This window comes from Stegodyphus dumicola, chromosome 12 (assembly GCF_044657685.1).
Source record: "Stegodyphus dumicola isolate Sdum_Otavi_A_Nest chromosome 12, ASM4465768v1".
NCBI lineage: Eukaryota > Metazoa > Arthropoda > Arachnida > Araneae > Eresidae > Stegodyphus > Stegodyphus dumicola.
Genome location: NC_140779.1, coordinates 4721645 through 4747837, shown reverse-complemented (window position 1 = coordinate 4747837; position 26193 = coordinate 4721645). Strand labels below are relative to the sequence as shown.

General features: G+C 28.5%; 2 protein-coding genes across 7 annotated transcripts in view; one reads left to right on the top strand and one right to left on the bottom strand.

Moving 5' to 3' along the window:
* LOC118195450 (hemicentin-1-like) overlaps positions 1 to 26193 on the top strand; it is a 331768-nt gene that overhangs the window by 295288 nt on the left and 10287 nt on the right. For 3 of the 5 annotated variants that reach the window (XM_085827449.1, XM_085827447.1, XM_085827450.1), the window contains exons 68-78: positions 1239 to 1466; positions 3955 to 4014; positions 9346 to 9465; positions 11354 to 11488; positions 15276 to 15395; positions 17041 to 17157; positions 18920 to 19051; positions 22273 to 22401; positions 22559 to 22681; positions 24009 to 24173; positions 25088 to 25207. In XM_085827449.1, coding sequence (XP_085683575.1) covers positions 1239 to 1466; positions 3955 to 4014; positions 9346 to 9465; positions 11354 to 11488; positions 15276 to 15395; positions 17041 to 17157; positions 18920 to 19051; positions 22273 to 22401; positions 22559 to 22681; positions 24009 to 24173; positions 25088 to 25207 — 1449 coding nt within the window. The remainder of the gene's footprint in view (positions 1 to 1238; positions 1467 to 3954; positions 4015 to 9345; positions 9466 to 11353; positions 11489 to 15275; positions 15396 to 17040; positions 17158 to 18919; positions 19052 to 22272; positions 22402 to 22558; positions 22682 to 24008; positions 24174 to 25087; positions 25208 to 26193) is intronic. The other 2 variants (XM_085827448.1, XM_085827451.1) reach the window with 2 other exon arrangements.
* Positions 21239 to 26193, bottom strand: part of pcm (5'-3' exoribonuclease pacman) — a 72010-nt gene continuing 67055 nt past the window's right edge. Inside the window, exon 3 of one of the 2 annotated variants that reach the window (XR_004759257.2) lies at positions 21239 to 21464. The gene's annotated coding sequence lies outside the window, so the exon portion shown is untranslated. Of the gene's footprint in view, positions 21465 to 24986; positions 25187 to 26193 lie in introns of those variants that run through there. The other variant, XR_004759256.2, reaches the window with a different exon arrangement.

The window sequence follows — 26193 nt, the reverse complement described above, 5'->3', positions numbered from 1 at the left end:
TTCAAATTTGATTTAAATTTTTATCAGAATTATTCCAATTAATTTAAATATTAATATCTTTAAATATTTTTAATAGGGAGTATTATGTGTGTCCTGCTGTTTTCACTACTTTCAATGAAGACATTGGTTACATCTTAAAATAAAATTATTGATCTTTCTGAAAAATGTAATTTTATTTATGGAATCATAAAATGCAAAAATACCACCCATGCCCAAATTTTCATCATATGAGTTAAATTTTCTGCATAATTTCTTAATTGCTTTTTATTGCTATATTGCTGTGATGAAAGAGTTATAAGCAATGTACTTTACATATAGGTCCTTCATGTGCATTCATAATAATCACATCATAAAAAAATAACTTTTGGCGCCAGTCCCAAAAGCTGAAAACGTGTTTTCACCTTAGAGGCAAAGATGTTTCTTAAAGCAATCTGTTACTTATTTTCAAATCTATTCATACATTTGTTTTTAATAAACATGTTTTTCTGCATAACGCTACTTGAATTATGCTCCTTTCCCTTCCAGAATTTTGCATAAAAGCAATAGAAATTTCTGGTTATCTGAATAACAGCTATTAAGAATATTATTAGATATTTGATTGCCATTATATGTTATAGATTATATTCCTTTTATTCAAATAAAATAGCAGTGAAGCTTAAGTATTTTTTATTTGATGTTGGAAAATTGCTGAATGAAATAACAGATCAGAAAACTTGATAAACTTAAGGATGGAATAAGTTGTGAAGTGGCTAAGTGACTGCTTACATCACATCCAGTTTTCAGCAACACCAGCACAAGTGCACTTTTTGCCTTTGGAATATTATGTTTAGTTTTTATGCCACAGAGCCTCTATTGAATTTCTAAAATCACTTATCACCTTCAAGGACATCAAAGCAGCTGTGGGATAATTATGATCTCTCACCAAGAGATGTTGTCTCAAAACAATGACAACAAAGCCAGCTAACATCTAATTCCTCACAGTATTAACTTATTCTGTATCCAGTTTTTTCCCAAATCTATCAATATTTAACTCTAATAAAATATTTCTATGTATGTTAAAAAAATTATTATTTTATTAATGCTTTTTATATATGTTATTTTCAAAAGTATCCAAATAATAATTGAAGTTCACAAAATCAGGTACACTTTCCTGAAAAGTGTTTTGTACAAGGCAGTTTTTTTAACTTATTTATTATTATTATTATTATTTTCATAATACAGTTTTTTAATTATTTTAGAGGACTATATACAGACTGGACCAGGTTCATTATATGCTTTCTCTACTCGCACTTATAAGGTCGGAAATTATGTTTTGCCATATTCATGGAACCATACGATATTCTATGATGAAACTCAAGGCCAAATGCCTTATGTAGTGGAAAGACTGTATGCTAATGGGATAGACTGTTCTTTTGATGCTGACAAGCAAGAAATAAAATTTACTGTATCAGCTTCTATTACTAAAGGTAGTTTTTTCCCCACTAATGATTATGCTTATTTAATAAATTATGTATAATTGCATAAATTTAAATATTGACCCTTTTTTAAGTTTATTGCATAATATTCTTTAAAAATATTAATTACATTTTTGGAAGAGAATTTTGAATAGAAGGATCATAAGTCAATGTTCATTTTTTTAAAATTAGAAGTATGTAGTTTTACAGAAGATTTATCTCAATATTCTCAGGTAATATTTTTGTTACATATAATTTAATCTGTAAAATAATAATTAGAATTCAAGAGTAAAACCTATTTGATAGTGATTTGCTACAAGATGATTCAAGCATTAACTGTTAGTCAACTTTCAAACAACTTTGAAAATAAGATGATTTATGCATTATATGAATTGCTTTTATGCCTTTCACAAAATGTTAAATTTATTAAAAGAAATAGACATGACCTTTGGTAATTTTAAATGTCTTTAAAAATGTGTAACATTTTGGAGTACAATGAAAAAGTTAAATGCTTGATCTGACCAATTAATGTGTGAACAGGCCATTAAGAAGAATTCTAAGTCTTAAAAAAATTGACCATTCTAGATTTCTAATTTTCCACAAATTCCTATTTTTGCCGAGATTTATTGTTAAGAATTTGTAGTACTAAATTATAAAACTCTATCTCGCATTCATTAAAGTGAAACAATGGATGCTGATTGTGAGCAGGGACTGAACATTAAATTCTGCATTAAGCATTAAGCCTAGTGAAATGTGGAAAATGATTAAGCAAGCATATGCAGGCAAGGCAATTTCAAGAAGCCGTGTTTTCAACTGGCATAAAAGGTTTTGTGACGGCAGAGATTCAGTGCAAGACGATCCTGGAGCTGGTCACCCATCTATCTATAGCACATACCAATGCAAACGTGGAGCATGTAAGGCAGTTATTGCAAGAAGACTGTCATGTAACTGTGCGTATGAATTGTATGAATGATGAACTGAATTTGAATCGTGATGTGTGTCATTTACACGAAGATTTAGGGAAACGGAAACTTAATGCAAGAATCATCCTTCACTAACAGATGAACAGAAAGAAGAAAGCTGAAGAATTTCTGCTAAACTATTAGACAGAGCCATATGTGATCCCACATTTGTGTCAAAGATTAATGTGATTTTTTCTTGTTTCCGTGAGTGAAAAGGCAGTGACTGAAAGGAAAGCTTCATCGAGATTATTGCAGACATCCAACACGTTGTGATGAATTAGCTTGGAAACATCACATTTGAAGATTTGCCTGCTTGCTTCCAAGACATTCAGAACAGTTGTGTATAAATAGCTAAGGTGTCTACTTTGATAGCAGCTAGGATCATTACTTAGTAAATGCAATTTTCTATTTTTTATGACCTTTGTCCTGGAACTTTTCTGACAAAGGATGTATAAAAGTAAGAAATGGAACTCACTCATATTTTTACATGTCCTTTTTAATGAACTTTTATTTATTTGTGTAAACACATTCCAGGAAATTTAATGAATCTCTGCTTCATAATAACAAAGTTATTTACTGCCATTGTGTAATTAAATATGCTTGAAGGATGATGGTTTTAAATTGCATAATTAAATCTGATTTAAAAGCTCTTCCCCCCCTCCATATTTATCATGTGTATTGGGTCACATTTTTGACTAAAAAACTATAAGCATGCATTTCATCAGTATATAAAATTTGAACTTAATGTCCTTAGATCTTTTCATCATCTGAAAGCATTATTGTTAAATTTAATATAAATATTTAATTCAAAAAGTTGAAATTACTGTGAATTATAAATGCAAAATTAATGCATTAAGCTTTATTATTGCTTTCATTTTATTGTCCAGTATCTTAAGACATCATTGGTTTTAAATGTTTTTAATATCTATTATTTTTTCAATGACACTTTTTTTAATGAAGGTAATTATAGTGCTAGCAATGAAGTGTTGGGATACTGGATTTTAAATTATGCAAACTTTTATCTTATTTAATGCAAAAAAGGTGTATCTTCAAGATTTTGTTCTCTTTTTTATTCAGCATTTACTAATTCTTCTTTTTATTAATATCTTAATTATTCAACATTCTTAATATGTGGTGTTATGACTAATGTAAAAATGTAAGACGTCTTGCCTTCTTCAAGGTTTCAGTTTTATTATCAGGTTCTTTTACAGAATCTGAAATTTTACATCCATAATTCAGTTAATATGAACATCTGACAAACTATTCCATAAGTATGGTAAAAAAAAGTAATTCAAATATTTGCATTTTAGAAGCTTTATCTATAATGTGTTAGAATTATATGAGATAAATGGTTAAGGCTGAAGTTCCTCAAATTTTGCTTTTATATGCAGTAAGCAGTGTTTTGATATCAAATGCTGTTTAAGGATTTGATATCACCAAATACTTATATATTGCATACATTTTATATTAATTGCTGGTTTCTCAAAAATAATTTCAGCTTTTCAATATTTTATTAATATATGTTTCTTTTTTTAAAGGTTATGGTGATGAATGTTTTGAAGGATTTATTTTAAGCGAGGATGGTAAATATTGCAGTGGTAGGTTGATATCAATTTACATGATTTTTTGTAGGTGGCAAATGCTATATATGATATGCTTTGGGAAATTTCTTTTAATTCCTAGATTAAAAAATATAGTAATCCACTGTTTTCATGTCAGATTTCTTCTCTTGGTTTTAATCATGAGGAATCGAATATAAAATCAATGTGGGAGCCTATTTTCCATTATATTTTGATGAACTTCTAAATATATGAGCATTCTTTTTCAAATATTTTTATAAATTACATATCTTGTTTCAACAAATGTAGTTCTGTTTCTATTTCCCCATGCTTAAATGCATATGGGAGAAGATAAGCCCATCAAACTGTAGTGTTTCATCCTGTGTTTGAATCCCAGTGAATGTGCTGACTGCACAGGTGTTCTCATAATTCATAGTTTCATAATTTTATATGTAACATGAATACGAGTTAGTTCTTTTTTAAAAACTTCCACAATGGGAACTCTGTCCTTTGACAGACATCTGTGTGTTTGCATAAATACTAAAAGGTAAACAATTTTAAATGCAGTTAAGCTTACTATTGTCTTAGAAAGTGAAACCACTGAACTCTGGTTGTCCATCTCAGGTTCTGTTGCCAGCACACAGGTTGATGTGTTAGGTATCTGATTTCTTCATGATAGCATGAAGGTCTAGTGTCCCCTAAGATGTCCTCAATATATGTTTTCCTTCTTTATCTGATAGTCCTTGATTATTTTGCTTTAATTAAATCACCAACTTAAAGGTGTATCACAAATATGCTTTTGCAATCAAAATGAAGCCAAATAAATGCAGAAATGAGAAGAGACAGTCAATTTGCAATGGGGTAAAAAGGATGAAAAGCAGCTACTGGCTTTGGTGCCAATCCATGAAAAATTATTTTGAAAAGTATCTGGAAATACATGAATGTTTTTTTTTTTTTTTTTTTTTTTTTTCCCAGCGAGGGAGGAATTTATTTTAATATTTTATTATATTAAAGAAGTCTAAAATCATTATTTTATGTTAATTCATAGGTAATATTAATCATGGGTATTACTGCATCTATTAAGCTATGCAGGTTTTCTTTGTGTTGAATTTAGCAGACATATTCTAGTCTCTTCTATGATTTGGAAATACATAGTAAGAAAATATTAATCTCTGAATGATGATCCCAGAAATAAATATTCAAGCAAAATCCTTTTGATATTATATGGTATATAAATAGCAATGGTAAATAAATTAATCATAAATTATTAAAGTTGAATAAATAGGGCTATTTACTCAGAGTATAGCATATTAATTTTCACAGATACACAGTGACAATGTAATCAATTTTCAGTTGCAAAATATGTCCAAAATTTTGTAAGCCTCATCCAAATAAGATAAATATGAAAGAAATATATTGCTTTGACCCAAAGTTAATAATCAATAATTGTTCAAAGTTTTATTAATCCCAAAACATCTGAGACTTGCTAATCGTTCTCAATATGAGATGGAAACAATAGGCAGAGATGAATAGGATAAAGTAAGTTAATCTAGTTTTATGTTTTAATTGGGCATTTATTTTTAAATTTAATTAATAAAGCTATTTATATTCAGGTTTTTTGCTTTTGTTCTGGATGAGATTTGTTCACTTGTCGTTGCTAAAATGATAATAGCTACTATTTCATGATGCTTTTCAGTACCTAAAACCACCTTAATAGAAACTGCCAAATTTTCAGAAAATGTTGCACTCTGACAATCATGCACAACAGTTCTTCAGTTTTTAATATATTTATATTTGATATTTGTATCTTAAGCTCAAATTTCAAATACATGCTTGCCAGATTTTTCTATAAGTTGTGCTTGAAGAAGTTGTGGTAAAATATTTGAAAGAATATGTAAAGTCACTAAAAGCTATGTTTTGAATCTTTTGAAAATTGATGAATTTCTGTGCTTTGACAAACATGAAATTTTCACTTGAACAACAAAATAATAATAATAATAATAATAATAAATAGAAAACTGTATGTAAGTAGCTTTATTGATGAATTTCAGAATAAGTGCTTAATTAAAATACAAAATGTGTATGCAATAATATGAAATATTTTTTTTCAATTATAAATCATTCTATTTTTCAGTAACATAGTCACCAAAATGGTTTTGCTAATATGTGAATAGCTAATTTTAATCATATTTCTTTTTCAGTCTAATTTTTAATTTTCTGCAGTTAACTTTTCATTTATTCAAATATATGTTCATGAAAAAATTTTATATCACCATTCTTAAAAATATATTTGAAAGGCCTCTAAGAATTATTGTAATAAAATTGTGCAAAATGAGAAAATATGTTATTAAGACTGTTCTTTTTTTTTTTTTTTTTTTCCTGTTACTAATAATAATCCTATAAACTGTGCAGTTATTATAAATTTCTTTGTACATAATAAAAATATTCATAATTAATTAATTAATTTTTTATCTGTAATATACATTACAGCAAAAAAATCTGTCTTTGCTAATTGTATAAACATCTGTCAGTCTTCTGGCGAAAGTACTAAATATAATGTATTAAAATCAAGAATAACATAATTTTTTGAGCAAGTTGTGTGTGACCTGAATAGCTTACTTAGAAAGAATAATAGGTGTCTTAGATGATGTGTCTTTATTTTGTTAAGGCTTGTAGGTTTTAGAAGATAGGAAAGAAAACTGTTGATTGTAAATAATACATCTATTTTTAATCATTTTAAATCACTTCAGTAGTTAATACGTGCTGCCTAAGAATTGGCTTCAATTAATTGCTTTTATTCATACACAACATATACAAAATAAATTAAATTTATGTGATTCAGACTCCATCAAATAGAAATTCTCTTGTACAGGATATTGTCCAAACAGTCTGTAAAATGAAAATGCAATCATGCACTTTTCACCATAACTATTACTGAATGCAGACCTTTATACCCAAATGAAAATGAATATTTTTTATAAATAAAAACTACAGACATTTTAATTTCATAAATGGATGTTTTAAAAATTTTATAAAGGGACGGACTTTTATAAAATTGCTTTCACATGACATTTGGAAAAAAATATCCTATTGTCAGGAACCTATCTATCAGCTCAGAGCATTTTGTGTTTATATTGTTTGTCATGTGATTCTGCTCCTTTACAAATTAAGTAATTTTGTGTTTTTCAAAGTTTTTTTAATAGTAATTTTATTAAAATAAAAATTGTGCTGAATTTTTTAAAGTATAATATTTCGTGTGAGTTTTAATTCTGTAACATTTTGATGATAATACAGAGGATGTTTACATTTTAAACATTAATTAAATGGCCCCAAAATTGTTCTAAAAATGTGTAAACACTCTCTGTATATATATAATGTTGTATGATCTTAAATACATTTAGTGTGAAAACAAGTTAATTACACAAATTTCAGTGCACAGTGATTTGCTGCAAATACAGTTCAATGTCCTTAATCCGGACTTGTCGGGACTTCGGCGCTTCTGGATTATAGATCATCAATTTAAATCTGGCAAGATGGCATGCAGAAATTATGCATTTAAAAATATGAAACCATAATTTATGAAATAAAAAGCAGTTACGATCTAAATTTCAAATTTCTAAATTTTTCTAAAATGATTTATTTGTTTACTTTATTAAACATTTCTTTCAATGTAAGTTGCTTCATTTTTTGTGCTAATACTTTCTCTTTAACTCTATAAACAGACATAATGTCTTGTTCAGTTACAAAGTTCCACTGTTCAAGTCCTGTAATTGCTGTGTCAAGAATACCAACTAACTTATCATTCGAAATTTTTTCGTTTTCAATAACCTCTCAGTCACTTTCTTCACTATCGGAAGCGCACATTAAATGCACATGCATAAAGCATACACTCATAAAAAACGTTTGTGGCTTTGAGGTCCGGATTATAGATCATTCCGGATAATGGACGTCCGGATTACAGACTTTGTACTGTAATGATTTTCCATTGAGCTTTCTGTGGCAATCTACTCAAATGTTTTTTATATTTTTTGAAATCCTCAGAAATAGATGAAATATGTTCCTAACAGTTGCGTATTGTTAGTAGTCAAGGTGTGGAACCCTTTAGCATACTTATATACACAGTAGAACTCCTATCATACAAGGTCTCTGTTAGCAATCAGTTTAAAGTGATCACTGAGAAAATCTAGTAACATTAGAATGGGTACCGTGAAAATCAATAAACATGTATAAATTTTATCAGTAATGAATGTTGGACTTTCTTCTCAGTGATAGGTCAGTCATATTACAGGCTTCCTAGTACACATTACAGTAAAAAATGTGATTTACATGTGTCAAAGATGAAACCAATACTAGCTTTCAGCAAATGCTTAGCCATGTTTCAAAGGATAAAATGATAATGTTTGGAAATTGAAAACATCGAACTGGAATATCAAGTTTGGAGTGATAAAAAGATCATTGGTGCCTTAGAAATGATGCTAAATTTGACAGTGAAAACCATCAATGTAAAAAACTGATCATATTGAAGTCTTCATTTTAATTTATTTTGATTTTGTCAAAGCATGCAAGGATTATCTGCCTAAATAAAAGGATAAATATCTTTGTGGAGGACTTTTTAAGGGAAATATTCTCATGTTCATGTTACATAGGAAAAACTTGTACACCTCTATGCACCTAGTCTGTTCGTCAGGATTTGAACTACCAGTATTCAACAGTTTCATTGCTTGACAATTATCAGGTACTGAAGTCTTGAGCAAAGGATCATCCCAATGCTTATCCTGTAGATACTGTATTGCTCAAAAACTGGCATGTTTGTATAATGACTGATAGACTTCAGGATAGTCATAAAAAGGGTCAAGAAAAAATTAATGTCTCATAAAAATATATGTTAGAAAATCACCTAATTTTTTAACAAATTTTGTTAAAGTTTCTTAATTCTATGTTTTCATGAATATTTTTGTAATGAAATAAAACTGTATATGGATTATATAACACTTGAAGGAAATAAATCTTATCTAGTAATAAAAGTTTGTTAAAATATAATAGTAGTACATGTGCATTTATTTTTAGAATTTCAATTGAAAGATTCAGAAAAAGAAATTTTTATTTGGAATAAAGTATATTAAGTAATGCTTTAAAATAATACTTTGTCAAAAAAAAATTTTAGTCTCTATTAACTGAGTTTTCGATTATTTTGAAAGTGTATATATGCTTGCTTACTGACATCTATGTTAATACCATCCTTTGTAGAAGGGGAAGAATTAAAAAATAAAAATTAAATTTCAATTTATTAATTCTGAATTTTGAATGGCATATTTATTTTAAATTACTTATATATATGTTCCATTAATGTTTATATTTTTTTAATTGCAGATATTGATGAATGTGAACCTAATAACCCCTGCTCACAAATTTGCAGCAATTTTCTAGGTGGTTTTTCTTGTCTTTGCGTGAATGGTTTTGCGTTAGACGTAGATGGGGAAACTTGCAATGGTAAAATATGTTCCTGAAATAATTTAATAATCCTAAATAAATTTATCACATAATTTAATAATCCTGAATATTTGAAATATATACATTTCAAAATTAAAAATGTATGTACATATATGTATGTGTGTGCATGAGAGAGAAAGAGGGGGGAAGCTTGCTTTGAAAAAAAGTTGCTGTTGTAAAAAATGTAAAACAATATATCGCACACAGATAAAATTAAAGTATCTGTCATACATATCTCATAAATATCACACGAATATTTTTAATTTTATTCAAGTTTTACATATTTTCCTGTCGATGAAGGAAATTCATTATGTTAAATACTTTTATTTTGTGTTAAAAAATTTTTTTAAATAAATAAATGAAAGACAGGTGCATGGTTATTTTACTTAAAATACACCCCTAATGGCATAATCTAACGAAGCCTGAAATGAACTTCACTAATTCTCTAAAGTTTCAGTGCTACAGAATTTTTCATGTCTTTAACTTTTCCCCCCATCATAAAAAAGTCCTTCTTCAACGATAACTTCAATTTTGAGTACTGAAACTGTGAAAATAACTGCAAAAGGATTAATCTGGAGATTAGAGTAGATGGCTGCATACATACATTTGTTTTTTCATCACAAATTCCTGTACAACTACTGCAATCTAAACTAATATATTATGGTGTAAAAGGAATCTGCTGTTATTAGCTGAATACTCAGGCCAAATGTGAAGAATACCCTTTTACAGGTGTAAATAACTTGAAAAGAATTGCATTGATAGTTTGAACCTTTTGAACAAACTTGTGAATAATACCTTTGTTATTTTCAAAACACATCAATGTTATTTTTTTTTCCCATGATGGTAGTGGCTTTTATTCAGAACTCTTTGTTTAATTATTTGACCAAGTTAAAAATGCCATATTTCATTATCTGCATGAAGTGTGATTTTTTTTTTTTTTTCATATTAAACATGATCACCTTTTTATTCAACAGACAAAGAATGTGGCATCCTGCCTTGCACTAAAACCTAATGAATCAACTCCCAGTTAGCACCAAAATTATCTGTTATCATTTTTACGATCAAATAACAATCATCCTATAACCATTCTGTGATTTTTCGAAACAAGTGCCTCGTAGAACTCAAACATCTTTCCTAGTTTAATGTTCTGTTCATGACTGCATTGTGTTGGAATCATGTATAGCATCTAAATTTCTGTGCATGAGATAAATAATTTTTCTCATAGCCTTGTGTCATTGACTTGGTAGCAATTTTTCTGAATTTAAAACAAAACATTTGCTTTTTATTCTATGTTAATAATGTAATAACTTTTTCTTGCAAACTAAATGAAATGATGCCCTAGTTCTCATCACATTTATTAGATGGTATTGAAGTGTTTTCAGATAATAGATGAAGATTAGTCATTTGGATGATATGCACTGTGTCATCAATCACGCTTGGCCATGAGAAAATCAGTCTCATTGATACATATTAGCTTATAACTTAAGATATTTTGCTTTCTTTCTTTATGTAGTAATGTAAATGTAATCTTAATGAATGCAAGCTTATGAAAATAGAGGCTAAAATAAGTAATTATATAGATTTAGCTAATAAATGCTGTATAAATGTAGGTCTTCCTAACAGATCCAAAATCCTGTGCCGCTCAGAGGGTTAAACTTTAAAATAAAAATTTTAGAGCAAACATCTTAACCTTTTAGCTTGTCATTGTGCAGTGTTATTTTAACTTTTATTTAAAATATTTTGTAAAATATTAAAATCTATCTAAGAAAAGCAAGCCCTGTTCATCTGTCAAATTTTCCTTGCGTGAAAGAACAATATTCATAAGTATGTTTTTTTAATACATTTTATCCACATTTTAGATAATAATAAATTGTGCTGATTATTTTAGATGTGAATGAATGTGACCTCAACACAGCACGTTGCTCCTCAACCGAAGAATGCATCAATATAATCGGTTCTTACAAATGCTTGGTAATGTGCAGAGAAGGATATGAAAGAAGTGCAGATGAGCAATACTGTTTAGGTAAAAATTACTTTGTGTTTATTAACAAATTAGAGCAATTTTAACACATAGTGTTACACACTGTTTTCCAAAAGCTAAACATGTAGTGCAAAGTCTGAGCTTTGACTCAATTTCATGGGTCAAATTTACTGCGATTGTAGGGGAGAGACATTTACTTTATTATGTTACTGTTTAGGATGATTAGGTGGTTGAAAATGATGCTTTTTAGTAGACAAATTTAATTGCTGACAAAAAGTTTTGAAATTTTGCTTATTTTTTATTAGATATTGTCAGCTGTGGCTTAAGAGGATAACTGGGTGATTCTGAATATCGATTGAGGCTAGGCAGTCTGTTAAAGCTACTGATAAATATATGGTATAATGCTTGAGCAACTATGGTCTCATCAATGGATGAGTAGTGACTAAGTACTAAAAGTTCAACCCATGTTTAAACTCAGGTAAACAGCCTGGCTGCATGGATGTTTTTCTTAGTTTTTCCATCTGCAACATAAATACAAGCCAGATTCTTTAAGAAAGTCCTCCATGACGGCATCCTTTCTTTTAGGCAGATAGCCCATGTGTGCTTTATGATATTCAGTTAATCTAACCTAGCCATGAGCAAGTGCATCAACTCTAATATCGGTGGTTACTATAATACTTAAAATGTCATTATCTGAGATTATTGTGCAGTGAAAAATTACATATGAAAGTACTGTATGTGCAGGTGCCATGAATTTATTTCTTATACAAATGACAAAAGATTCATACTGGAATCTAATAATAAACATGTGAAGATCTGGAGAAAATATATTACAAACTTGGTAATATGCTTGAACATCATACCTTCAATGTTGCCAGAATATAATGATATGGGCTGTATTTGCTTTGAACTATTGAATCATTATAGAAAGTACCATTGTGTTTCAAAGATACTGGATGAAGTCTTTGTTTCCATTAAGAAATTGTTAGTTGTAGCATTTAATCTGGCATTTATTTTATGCATGATAATACATTCTCTTCAATTACTTTCAAAGAGTTGGAAACTTCCGTGTTAAAAGAATGGCAGTTATTGCCCTCTTGATGTGCTTGGCTGTTTTATATTGAAGGTATGGAATGTTACTACAGATCAAATGATGGGTCACATCTGCTTTAGATTCCATTTGTTTTCATATCTTACTTTTTAACCCAAAAGGGCTGTTAGTTTTGAAACATGATTTGGCATTACTTTACTATTCATTCAAGTCTGTTGCAAGTCTGAAAAATGCAAGATATTTATCTTTTAAATTTAATTTTCTATTATTAACAAATTAAGTTATTTAAAAGAAACAGATGCTGTTCTTAAAAGTGTTACTTCTTTACTTTTTTAATCTGATGGATTCATGGTATATTTAAATAAAACATTAAATATTTTTATAGAATTATGTTATCTATTTTTTCACTTTTCAAGTGGAAAAAATGATCAAAATGTAGTCCTTGAAACCAGCCCCAGTAAACCTCCTAGATTTTCAAAAATATCTTGTCATTTGCAAACAAGATTAACAAGATTTTACATTATTTCTTGCTGATGACATGTGGCTAAGTACACTAGCATATCTTTCAAATGTATTCTCAAAACTAAATGAACTAAATCTCTGTCTACAAGGTAATTCTTTGACTGTCCACACTCCTCAAGAAAAATTAAAGGGTTGAGAGGAAACTTGATTTGTGAGTTAGTTGTGTAAAACAGAGAAAATTTCACCACTTCCAACCTTAGAATCTTTTTTAGTAGAAAATTATATTGTTATTCAAAAAAATAATAATAATTTATGCAGTGACATATGTTTGCATCTCGAAATTCTGAAGTCACAATTTGAAAATTATTTTCAAAGTGTTGATTATAGAATTTTCATTGGGTCTGTAGGGATTTATACTTATTTTAACTAAGAAGTTTAATTTGAAACTTTCCTATAAGCCTTCATTCCTCTTATTGTCAGCTCCAGAATATTTAAATTTTGTAGCACACATGCAGGAATGCAAATTTCTACTTTGAATAAAGTATTTAAAAGCCGAGTTTGAGTGGGAAAGAAAGAGAATTAGGCTATAGCCCTCACCTCTGTTGTAGATACTTTTGCTTATTGCTGGTTCACGTGGCTTAGTTGCAATTTCTTGTTGCCACTAGTTTCGAAGGGGTTTTAAGTAACAGGATCTCCGCTGAGCCCTGTAGTTTAGTTCTATCTCTTAATAATATCTTCAAACTTTTAGTTTCATTATCTGATTTTCAGTTACCACCAAGCAGAGGTGAAGTTTGTTAGCATTGAGTTGACACATTGTAAATTTTAAAGATTTAATAAAGGGTACTTTTATCCCTTCTCCTGTGGAGTTACTACTATCCCTTTTTTAACACAGAAGTATATTAACTGCACTTTACAGGTCTATGATCCTTACCACTGCAATACTGAAAATAACAAACTATCATTGAATGAATGAGACCATTTAACTGAACTCCCGAAAGACACCGGACTTGAAATCAAATTACAAGCAGCAGGTATGGTCTCCCCCTTCTCTTCATTACCAGTATAGTGATTAGCAATGTTTTAAAATTTATAATTTAGTTTACCTCTACATATTTTGTCAGAAATTGTTTAAATCAAATAAATAAAAACAATGGTTTGAAATCAACTTGATGTATGTGCTAGTCTCACACTTAAGTTACCATCATACATCCAAATGTAGAACACCTGTGCAATAATTGGCAGGCTCACATATTTCAATAATGTGAGTACCAATATTTATTTTTTTTCTTAATTAGATAAAGATTATCCAGACTTTAATAGCCTTGAATTGTTAAAAGTGAATATAACTTTTCTATTAATTCAGTGATTGTTTTGTCCCTTGTACCCCTTTCACCATCACTAAAAGATAATTGCCCCTCCTTTCCAAAAATAAAAAAGTACATATATTTAGACTCAAATTATTTTTTAATGTGTTTGTAAATTAAACAACAAAAAGTATAGAAAATTTTGATAAATACCAAATAGTTTTTTTACATTCATAAAATAAATCAAAATACTTAAAAGCTAAATAAAAGGCTGACTACAATCCCTCTCTGCCCTTGAAATTATGAAATTCTCCATATCAACTTAACTGAATTATATCAATTTAAAAATTAAACAATTATTTAAAATTTTATTTTAAAAATACAAGTATACTGGTAGTAAGATATGCTAAAAAATTATTTTTTAAGGAAAAAGAGTAAGGCCATCCTCAGAACAATCTAATTTATAAAAGTGGACTTAAAAAAAGAGTGAGACACATTGCTATAAAATATCTTCCTATTCCACCATCTCTATTAATAAACTTTTAGATTTTTTTAAGATCTCTTTATTAGATCCCTTTCAGATCTCTACTGATAAACCACATTAAAAAGTCTTTTCGGACAACTATTAAAAACTGAAACCTGTTCAGATTTTTTTTTTTTTTTTTTTTTTTTTTTATGTATAAATTATTACAAATATATTTTGTTTATTATAAATTTTCAGTCATGAATATGTAAGTTAATGATTACTTTTCATGTGATATTTTGAATCAGTCAATGCTTAACTTTGTGAGTTTTCCAGTTACGTAAAGTTACCACTACATGCTTAATTTTTGGAAAGCGGTATGATATTATTGAACCAGGCTTTAAAAAGACCAAAAAATTATAATAATTTAGATTGTTTCATGCTGTGTTGATTAAGAATGAAAAAATAATTATGTGTTTTATTTTTATGGGACCATCTTTTATTAAATAATAATATTATTATGTATAAATACATTCTCTTGTCATTTAGATGTAGATGAATGTAGTAGAAATCTCCACAAATGCAGCCAAATCTGCATTAATAATATAGGAAGTTACAGTTGCAGCTGTGAGAATGGCTATTATCTTCTAAATGGTGTAGACTGTATAGGTATGTTCCTCTCTTAAACAAATAATATTTATAAATTCCTTTACGACCAGAAATATTAAATCAGCCTTACATAAACTAATGTGTAATTTTGGTTTAATATGTAATGTTTTTATGTATATGAAATATTTTATGGCTATTATATTTAATACAAAGTGTACCTAATTTTCAGATAATTTACTAATAAGAATTAAGAAAAATTTAATAAAATATCAGAGTGTATGTTGTCACATTTATAACATTATCTCATGTTTCACATAATAGCTAAATGATTTCAGTGTATTTAGTAATGTAACATACAATTGATACTAAGATAAAACTGGCATGTTCTGTTTCAGTAATAATACAAAAATTCAGTAGTTTTTTAACAAATATAATTAATAATGTTATTTATAAAAAAAATTTCCTATCTTATGAAAACATCTGATGCCAAAAATTGAATGGTAAATATAAAACTGACTTAAGTTTCAGATTTTGAACAAGAACATAGAATTGACTATGAAGAGTCTTTAAGTTCTGTGATAAGCATTAAGAATTATGTTTAGAATTGTTCTCTAAAGTAGAAATATTGTTATAAAGTCTGCTAAAAAAACTGTGCTTTTATACAGAAAATTAGATATAATATATAGATATATTTCATCTAATTCAGAGTAGTCGTATAAAACTTCCCCATTATATTAACCCCTCGCAGAATATCAAAATTTTCAACCGGCAACACCGAGTTTTTTCCTGGTATTATCAGTATGATATGTAATTTCTGTCTGTATGTATGACCTGTAAATTTCTGTAAAATCACTAATGAGACACAATGATGACAGAGTAATGAGAAAGCAACATGTGCTTCTTCATTTATACCAAAATGATCTGGCCAAAGCAAATCAGTCAGATTTTTGCATCTCTTATTCTTGTTGCATTCATTTATCAAACTCTCTTTCTCTTCTTTGGAAAACTTTTGAGTACACTGTGTTAAAACACCAGCTAATATTAAGCTGTAGACTTTTCATTATTGTATAGGTGATAACTGAGATGGAGGAAATCATTTAATCTAGAGAAAGGTATGTATGTAGTTAATATTCATATAAATGTCATCATCTAGTTATTTCATATTGCAACCTCACCAATATTAAAATTCGATTCCTCATGATTAGATGTTGTAAATACAGAGTAATGGGTTGGTAGCTTACTCCATTGTAATATCATTTTATTTTGTATGAACAGACTACTACTTTCTGGGCTGATTTGTCAATATCTTCCCATGGAAGTATTAAAGATTAATTGCAGTATTTTAAATCAAACATTAATTTTATGAAGTAGCATTCCAATCATAGACTGAATATTGATTTAAACAGCTCTGGGAATTTACATCACGTTGTTTTACTCTGTAACATTGCATTATGTATTTCACAACATATTCAGAAATTATAATTGTTGAATGTTGTCTTGATGTGTAGCACTAAAATGTAAAAGTACTTGATTGAAAATGTTTCTTTGTGATTTGCTTTTTGCTGTGCTGTATTTACTTTTTTTATAAGTATAATGTACAGTATTCTATTATGTCTCAATTTTTTTAATATTATGATAAAACATTATATCAGAATTTTTTAAGAAACTGAAAAGCAATCATTCTTATTATTTATTCCCTTTTTAGATATAGATGAATGTACTTTAAATGCTTCATGTATGCATATTTGCATGAATATACCTGGAAGTTTCCTTTGTTCTTGCTATGCAGGCTATGAATTGCAAAGTGGAAGTAACTGTATTGGTAGGTCATTAAAGATTAATTGCAATAGAATTGTGCTAGTCGATTGTATTTATTGTATAAAATATATATATATATATATATTCAGATGTTTAAGTAGCAGTTAAACATAAATTCATTAAAATATGAAATTTGGATTTAAAATATCATGTAAAAATTTTTACTTCCAGTCACAAAAATATTTTCAATAATGCAAAGGTTCATGTTTTCTTACTTATACAGTTAAAATTTTTATTTTTATGCAACATGAAATCAAAATTTTTACATACTTCTCTGGTTCCTATACTTACATTTTGGAAAATTTAATTCTCTTTATAAAAAGAAATGCAAAAAAATTGAGTCTTGTAGATCAAAAACTGACTGGAATATTTGATAATAAAATCAGAAATCATTTTCTTGGGCCACGTACAAATTAAAGAGCAAAATGTATGTAATTAAAAATACAATACCATAAGATTACATGATGAGTATTTCTAGACAGATTATTGTGGTAAATATTGATCAATATAACTTTTTTTCAAAATGGAGATCTTATTAACAGCATCTTTAGCATCCATGTTTTAAAAAACACTGTCAGGCTTCATTGCAGCCAACTTGTATTATTATCTGCATTAATTTAAAGTGAAAAATATTTGTACTTTTAATAATTTTATTTCATACTTAATAATTTTTTATGATTACAAATTAAAATTTTTATGAAAATTTTATGTGAATATTAATAATGTGCTTTTAAATTTTGAAAACTTATAAATTACTTTCATGAAAATTCTTTCAGCATAGCAAATGTGACACAGTTGTAAGTAAAGAAACTAGTACATTACAAAAGATTATCATTGAATCGAATTTAAGAGGGAAAAAATCAACCTGGAATTTTTTTATTTACCAATGCATCAGTGTAAATTCAAAATGATGTTAAATATCGCAAGTTTTGAAATTAAATATCTCAGTCACTTTTTGTTGTATGGGAGTCAAACTTTTATGTTTTGCTTTTTGTAATGAGTACTAAATTTTCTAAATATAAGTACAGGGACTGGAGGAGCATTTAAAAAGTTTAGATATCAAATTTTATAAAATATTCATTTTTTTTTTAAATATAAAATTATAAAAACATGAATTTTTATGTTAATTAAAATGTTTTTGTAACTGGATATATATGTCTGACCAGTAATTGCATAAATAAATGGCTCGTAAGGAATTTGAGGGCATGGTACATAAACTTCAGCTTTGTATGTTTATAATAATGCGATATAATACTAAAGTAGCAATAAGTTTTTTTTCCCCCCTATAGCATCTTATTTAAAATTTTTCAGTATGTTATCTTTTTCTTTAGAATAATTTGTTTTGTTAATCTGAATATTGTGTAAGGTTTACTATATCATTATTCAATTTCTGAAACAAGAAAAATGGTTTTATAATTTAAATTTGGCTACTTCGTTAACATTATTCTAAAAGACCTGTGCCTATATATATCATTATTGTATTTAGAATGTAAAATTATACAGTTTAGTATCAGATGTGAAAAATAGTCTTAAAAATGTAAAAAAAAAAAAAAAAAAAGCTTTATATAAATTCATAAATTAAGCATGTCTCCTTTCGACATACAAAATATTGTAGATTTTTATTTGAAATTATTGTAATCTATTCTAAATTCAGATTTATATTACAAATTATTATATTTGATTCCAAAAGACTGACTATAAAAAGCTTTTTGTTTTAAGTTATTATTGATATAAATAACTCTTAAATTCCTCCCCCTTTTTTTCAGATATAGATGAATGTTATCATGGTATTTATAATTGCCCTGAAGATCAAGAATGCAGGAATATTGATGGAGGCTATGAATGCATTGATACATGTTTATCAGGCTTTTTCAGGGCGGTAAATGGTTCCTGCTTAGGTATATATATTTTTATTGTTGCTATTTCAAATTACACAGATTTCTTATTAGCACTTTACATTTTTCTTAACTTTTTTATTCTTCACTGTATTCTGATGGAAAAGCCTTTAAAAGTGGCACATAAATGCTGAGTGCAGTTATGTAATTTTCATAAGTCTGCAGTCCTAATACAAGAAATCTGTTTACCATATACCATAAAATTCCAGTTATCCAGAATATTAAATTACCAAGATCACTTGATCTTTCTAAGTAATACCATAAAATGCATGCAGTAAAAAGCTATTATATTAATTTTTATACATTAAGAGCTCGCTGTCTGGCATTCAGCTAAAGGGAAATTTCAAGTAACCAGAATACAGTATAACTCCAAATATCCAAATCAATTGGGACCAGACCCCATTCGGATAATCAAAAATTCAGATAAGTGGATTTTTTCCAAAGAATGAGTCTTTCGAGTAAACACATGTTGTATAGTGTACTGTACCATGCATACAAGTGCTGAAAGTCATTGCTTGCTGAACATCTCAGCCAAAGTAAGCTATTTGACTGTGTTCACCCGTTTTTGGGCAGCCAAGTCACTCATCCGCTTGACAAGGAAAAGTTGCATGTGGTCACACTCAGGCTGACGCTACATCCACTTCAAGGCCTGTCCTGTTTCTGCTTCAACTTCGACATTAAGGTCATCTTTTTCCTCGACACTTTCTTCCCTCATACTTTCAGTAAGTTCATCATCATTTAGAATTTCAAACCCAGGGTCTGCTGAATCACATACCATTCATTCTGCTGTATCCTCAGCACTAACTTCTAGACATCCAAGAATCTTCAAAAAAAAAAAATGTTTCTTAATTCCTCAACTCAGCTTCATCTTCCTACTCTTCTTCAGTTGATTCTGAAATTTTGAAGGCGGTTTGGATAATTGGAGTTTTATTGTACTTTTAAATTTTACATTAAGAGGCTCGCTGTCTGGCATTGAGCTAATGGGAAATTTCAAGTAACCAGAATACTTTTAAATTTTAAAATTTTCCCCCCTTCTTTTTACAGAAAATTAATCAAATGAGAGATTTTCAAAGCCACCATAAAGCACATCTACAATAATACAGAACAAACAAAATTCTGGTAAACAGTGTAATTTATCACTAGTAATGTATAAGCATGATATCACAATGCAGTCACTACATCTTTGCCTTGATTTCATGTATACTCATTAATTTCCAATAATAATTATTAAAATAGTACAGCATGCAGTGAAATATTAGAAAATTATGGGAAATAAAGCACAGTCATTTCTTTCACGTTTTTGCAGAATGACTGACACAAATTTGGAAGGATCTCTGCCAGCTTTCCTGATCAGATAAAATGTTTCAAAAGTGTTGGCTTTTATGTCTGAATTTTTTTAGTATTATTGTTTTATTTTCCATAATGTTAAATGTTGGCTTTTGATATTCAGGCTGTCATTTCCTGAGTTTCTACTGTAAATATGTATTTGTAAACTGACTTATTGTTCTTTAACTATTAAATATATTAGCAGCTCCATGCTGTATATTAGCTTATTCATGTTTACTCTGTGAGTAATTGTACTATTCAAGTATTTTACATGAATAAGAAGTAATATCTTAATTTTGGCAAATAAATATCAGTTATGCAGTTTGGTTTTTACAAATAAAAAGTAACAGTGGTTATGCATCTTAAGTAAATGCATAACTAAGATTGTGCATTTACTTGCGATGTATGTCAATAAAAATTTATTTTGTTGTTTTATTTTAGAAATTAAATTTATGAAACAGGAAGCTGTAATATGCTAAGACAAGTTATATAAGTAATTTTATTGTTCAATTTCATCGAAAAATTTACTTTGTTTTATAGAAAGCTATTATTGAAGCTATATAGTAATTGTAGCAGTAATAGCAGTAAATTTAGAGAAACTTTTTAAATAAAAATTAAATCAAAACAAAATAGTATCCAGTAATGCCGCTAGCCACAAATGCCTGTCAAAGCTCTTAACCACCAATTACCTACCAAGTTTAGGTTCACATTTAGTCAACCAGTGGGTCACCAAAATGAGACAGTATAACAAATTTCATGTATTTAAAAGTGAAGTTTGAGTCTTTTAAAGCTTTTGATCACTAGTGACAAATAAACTGTCTGAACAAAAATTTTCCCAACAGGAGACAAATAACTATATCAATAAATTTTTATTAATTATTTAATATGGGAAAGTTCAGAAGTATACTATAGAATGCAGTATTACATGAAAACAAACAAAAAAACATATATACTATGCATCAACATAGAAAATATACTTCTTGGAGGCAGTGCAGTAAATTCAGATGCGAATGTAGATGTAAGTTATGTCTGGAATTTGCCAACCCACATCCTGTAATCATCAGTTTCTCTCTCTCCTATTTGTTAATTGCTTTCATGTTTAAAAAAAAAAAAAAAAAATTCTATTCTAAAACAAATCTTTACTTATGCATGAGTAAAAATTTAATTCTCTAATCACAGTTCACACTGCAAAAGTAAAAGTTCATGATTTTTTTTTCCCCTGGATTTAAGCTAATCAGAAAAAATTGGGATTACAAATTAACTATAAGTGACAACACACATGTTTAATTAAAATATAAAGAAGATCTATGCTTAGTGATGTACCCAGTCACCTATAGGCCTTTAGGAGGCGTTTCAAGACAAACTACTAACTAGATTAAAAATAATTTTCCAGACTATGTAAGATGTATTCAGAATTAAGGAGCAAAAGCAAACCAACTTGGGACTGCAAGATGTTTTTGCAGTTTCACATTATCCCTAGTTTTTGCAATATTTTGTACTTAACAGAATTATTAATTTATTTGTACCTGAAATTAACTCATCTAAATAATGTTTTTATATTTCTTATGCCTAAACCGGTTTGTTAATTTTTTATTGTTCAAAACTTTTGAAACTATTATATGAATACCTTTATTTATATTACTGTATCTTAATTTCTATGAAATAATATTCATTATGTTTTTTCACAACATTTTAGTGTAAATATGATTAAATTCAATAAACATATATGACAATTATCAATTATTATTTTTTTATTTAAGTTTCATTAGATTGAATGTTTAATGTTAAGTAAGCTTTATTTTGAAAATTTAAAGAGATTTTTGCTATCTACTGTCACATGAAATTCAAATATTGACAGGTAAATTTTTAGAATTTCCTTTTCTTTTTTTCTTACTTAGATATTGATGAATGTCATGAGAGATTAGCAGCATGCCACTTTACACAAGTTTGTATCAATACATATGGTAGCTATCACTGTTCCTGTCTCAGAGGTTATTATTCTGCTGGACCTGGCAAACCATGCCAAGGTAATACTCACAAATTAAAACAAAAATATAAACAATAGTTGCATTTTTTATGATTGAAGTTTAACATATGTTAAATATACTTCCCTTCAAAATCTTTATTATTTATTACATCCAAATTAGTTTACAAGTATAAATTATGAATTTTATTTTGATATAGATATAAATGAATGTTTACAAAGACCTAGACCTTGCAGTTATCTTTGTCGAAATATACCTGGAGATTATGAATGCGTGTGTGCACCTGGATTTAAAAGGTTATCTGATGCAAAGACATGTGTGGGTTAGCTGCTACTATTTACTTTTAATGCATCATTTTAGAGTCATATAATTTAATGATGTAATTTAACCACTTATATTTAATGTCAAAAATAATACAGGCCTAGTATAAATGTTTCATTCGTTTTGAAAAGGCTACATTTTCAAAAGTATTACACGTATACACATGAAAGATATATGAAAAGAACCACAAACTCACCAAGTTTGTAATTATACTGTGTATTCTAGGTGGCAGCATGAGTCCATTATCTTTTCAATCGGGTGTGGCAGTACGAGGTTAGTACCTGTCGAAAATGTCCACGTGCAGTCATTGCAATTGAAAGAGATTCACCAAAGGTGAATGTTTCCTGTGCAGTGTCACAAACAAAGATGTATGGGTTGAGCAAACTGTGACCGGTCGGTGTGCGATGCGTTTATGGTTATTCCCACAACTCAGTGCTGACTTCAGGGATTTTGTCTTCCAGCAAGACAGGGCACCCCCTCATTGGCACACATCCAGTTTGTGTCTACATAAACGATAAACTTCCCCATCACTGGATTAGCGGTATTGCTGAGAATGACCTAGCTTTGTCCCCTTAGCCTACGTGATCCTCTGGTTTAACATCCTGTGACTTCTTCTTGTGAAAGTATGTTACGTAGAATGTTTAATTACAAAATAATTTTTGGTATGTTTTCAGAGTACAGCAAAATTTCCACAATAGTGAGCTTTTAGAATAATGTTATTTGTTTTCATCAAAAGTAGTATGAAATGTATCGTGTCCTCATATCTGTTACCTGTATTTTGTATATTCTACTCTATGCAATGCATGCAGAATAATCTGATACTTTGCCCTTGTATGATCATATAATGACTATGGAGTGTAAAGTGTAACTTTAGATAGTTGCAGGATCTGGATGATATCTGATTAATCTGTGCAAGCTGCCCAGGTGTCCGGACCTGCAATCCTTAGTCGAACTCAAAGAACGCTGTAGTGCAGAAAATTTGACAAAACTATGCTACAAAATGTATGAAATGAGCTTGATTATAGTCTGGATATGTGTCGTGTCATCAAAGGGGCACATATTGAACACTTGTAGAGGATGTATAAACTTGGTGAGATTGCGGTTCTTTTCATATATCTTTCATATGTGTATGCGTAATACTTTTGAAAATATAGCCTTTTCAATACAAATGAAACATTTAGACAGCCTTATAATTTCAAATAATATATATAATTTTCTTCTTCCACTTAAATATGCTTTTTCACTTAAATCATAATAGATCCACGGAATCATTGAAATGATTTTCAATGCTAAAATAATTACATTTATAGGCTTTACTGTTATTCCAGGAATTGAATATTTGGATGAATTAAATCTTGAAGTTCAGCATGACTTTATCAACCCTGAAAGAAACAGGTCCAATGGCCTTTTTTCAGAATCAAATGTACCAAGTAAAGATGAAGCTATATCTTACTGTGAGACTGGTTTTTATAAAGTGAAAGGAGAGTGCAAAGGTACTCAAATTAAAATTTCAGTTTTAATACATTTGCTACATAGTAATAGGTAACTTTCTATTTACATGTGTGCTCAGTGAAATAACATTGTGTGGCATAAGCTATTTTGACTCTAAAATTATGTAACAAATAAGGTAATATGGTAGTGGCTATGTTATTTTAGATGCTTTCAGTTTTATATGGGTATGGAATTTTATGTGTATATTGATTGAGTACTTGTTAACAAATCAAATTTTTAAAATTCTTAATTAATGATTAATGTTTTAGGGATAGAATAGGTTGCTTAAAGACGAGTAATAAGACACATAAATAAGATAAGTGTACTAATAGTGCAAAGTAAGTAAGACAAGTGTACCATATTTTAGAACTGCTAAAGAAAGAATAACTGTTTTCCGAAGATATAAAACGTACATAATTTTCAAATTATATACACTAAATTATACATTTGATTTTAATTTTTCATGCTTTTATCAGAATATGATATGGATGTATGAAACTATTCATGTAAAAAGGTTAAACTGATTTTCTTGAAGCACTTTTATGAAGTACCACTGCAGTATATTTAAGCTATCCATTATAATTGTCCAATCAAGATCTTGATTTCAATTTAATGGTTTTAGATAATGAAGCAGATGAGAGTTTGCATCCACATCAATATATATATATATATTTGCACACACAGATAAATAGTTGGTTGAATGAATGGATGTGAATAAGAAATGCTTCATGGTATCTAATAAGCTAACAACTAAAGTTATTGTAATTTCTAATTTTTAGTATATTTACTTCTTGAAATACCTTCTCACCCCATGGAAAAAGTAAATTATTCATCTTTATTGGAAGGGGGGAACTTTACAACAAATGAATATAAGCTGAACTACTTAATTAACATTTTACATATTTTCAATGTTAAGATATTGATGAATGTGAAGATAAAGGAAAGTGTCAACATCTATGTGAAAATACTCAAGGAAGTTATAGCTGCATCTGTCCAGCAGGTTATCGTCTAGGACCTACAGGAAAGACTTGTGAAGGTATGGAAATGTCATTCTTTTGCTTTTTTAAGATTAGCATATTCTAAAAATAAGTATCAGCATATTCTAAAAATTAGTAAGTAATTAGTAAGTTAGTAAGTAATTAGTAAGTTAGTAAAATTAGTAAATATTAGCATATTCTAAAAATAAGTATCCATAAAAAACATTTAAAATGATATAAAATATAATAGGATACACTTTTTAGCAAATTAAACAAAAAGGATTGTGATTTATGATCCAAACTGCTACCTGTACACTGTTTGAGATATTTATTATATTGGGCTAAACACTAAATTAAAATAGAAATGTTGCCTCAAATTTATATAAATGCAAATTTTTAAGGGATTTCCACATATTCTGCATTTAATCAAGAAAAGAAAAATTTGTGTGTGCTTGAATTTTATGCTGCAATTGAAATATATGCATGGGATGACATGTGTTGTGGCAATGTTAAAATGTTTGTGTTTTGCTTAGAAACGCTTTTTCATCATATCCAAAAATTCTCAGAAATGGAGCTGATTTACATATAGTTAACAAATTTTCTAAAAAGGAATCACAAAATTCTAGAAATAGTTATACTGGTGATATTCTCTTGAATATTGTATAGAAAAACGAATTTTAACTAAAAAGTCTGTGTTGTCTACATTTGAATACGTTTTTCTACATCATAGCCATCTATTACAAAATTGTTAAGTAGTAGATGCATCTGTTAATTGTTTCAAATTTTAATAAAGGATTCTACATTACTATTTTATATACTAAAATCTTTATTTATATTGTTGCGTGTGTACGGGTTCATTACGAAATGAATGCAGAAGTCCAATGAAAAATGAACAAAAATTTATATTATCACAACAAATATTATTAAATGTTCTCAAATAATCATGCAGTATCACAATATATCACAGTAGTTATCTTCTAACTACTCAAACATTCAAGAGAACTTAATTCAAAACAGCTAAAGAAAGCTAATCCGCAAATTCGCT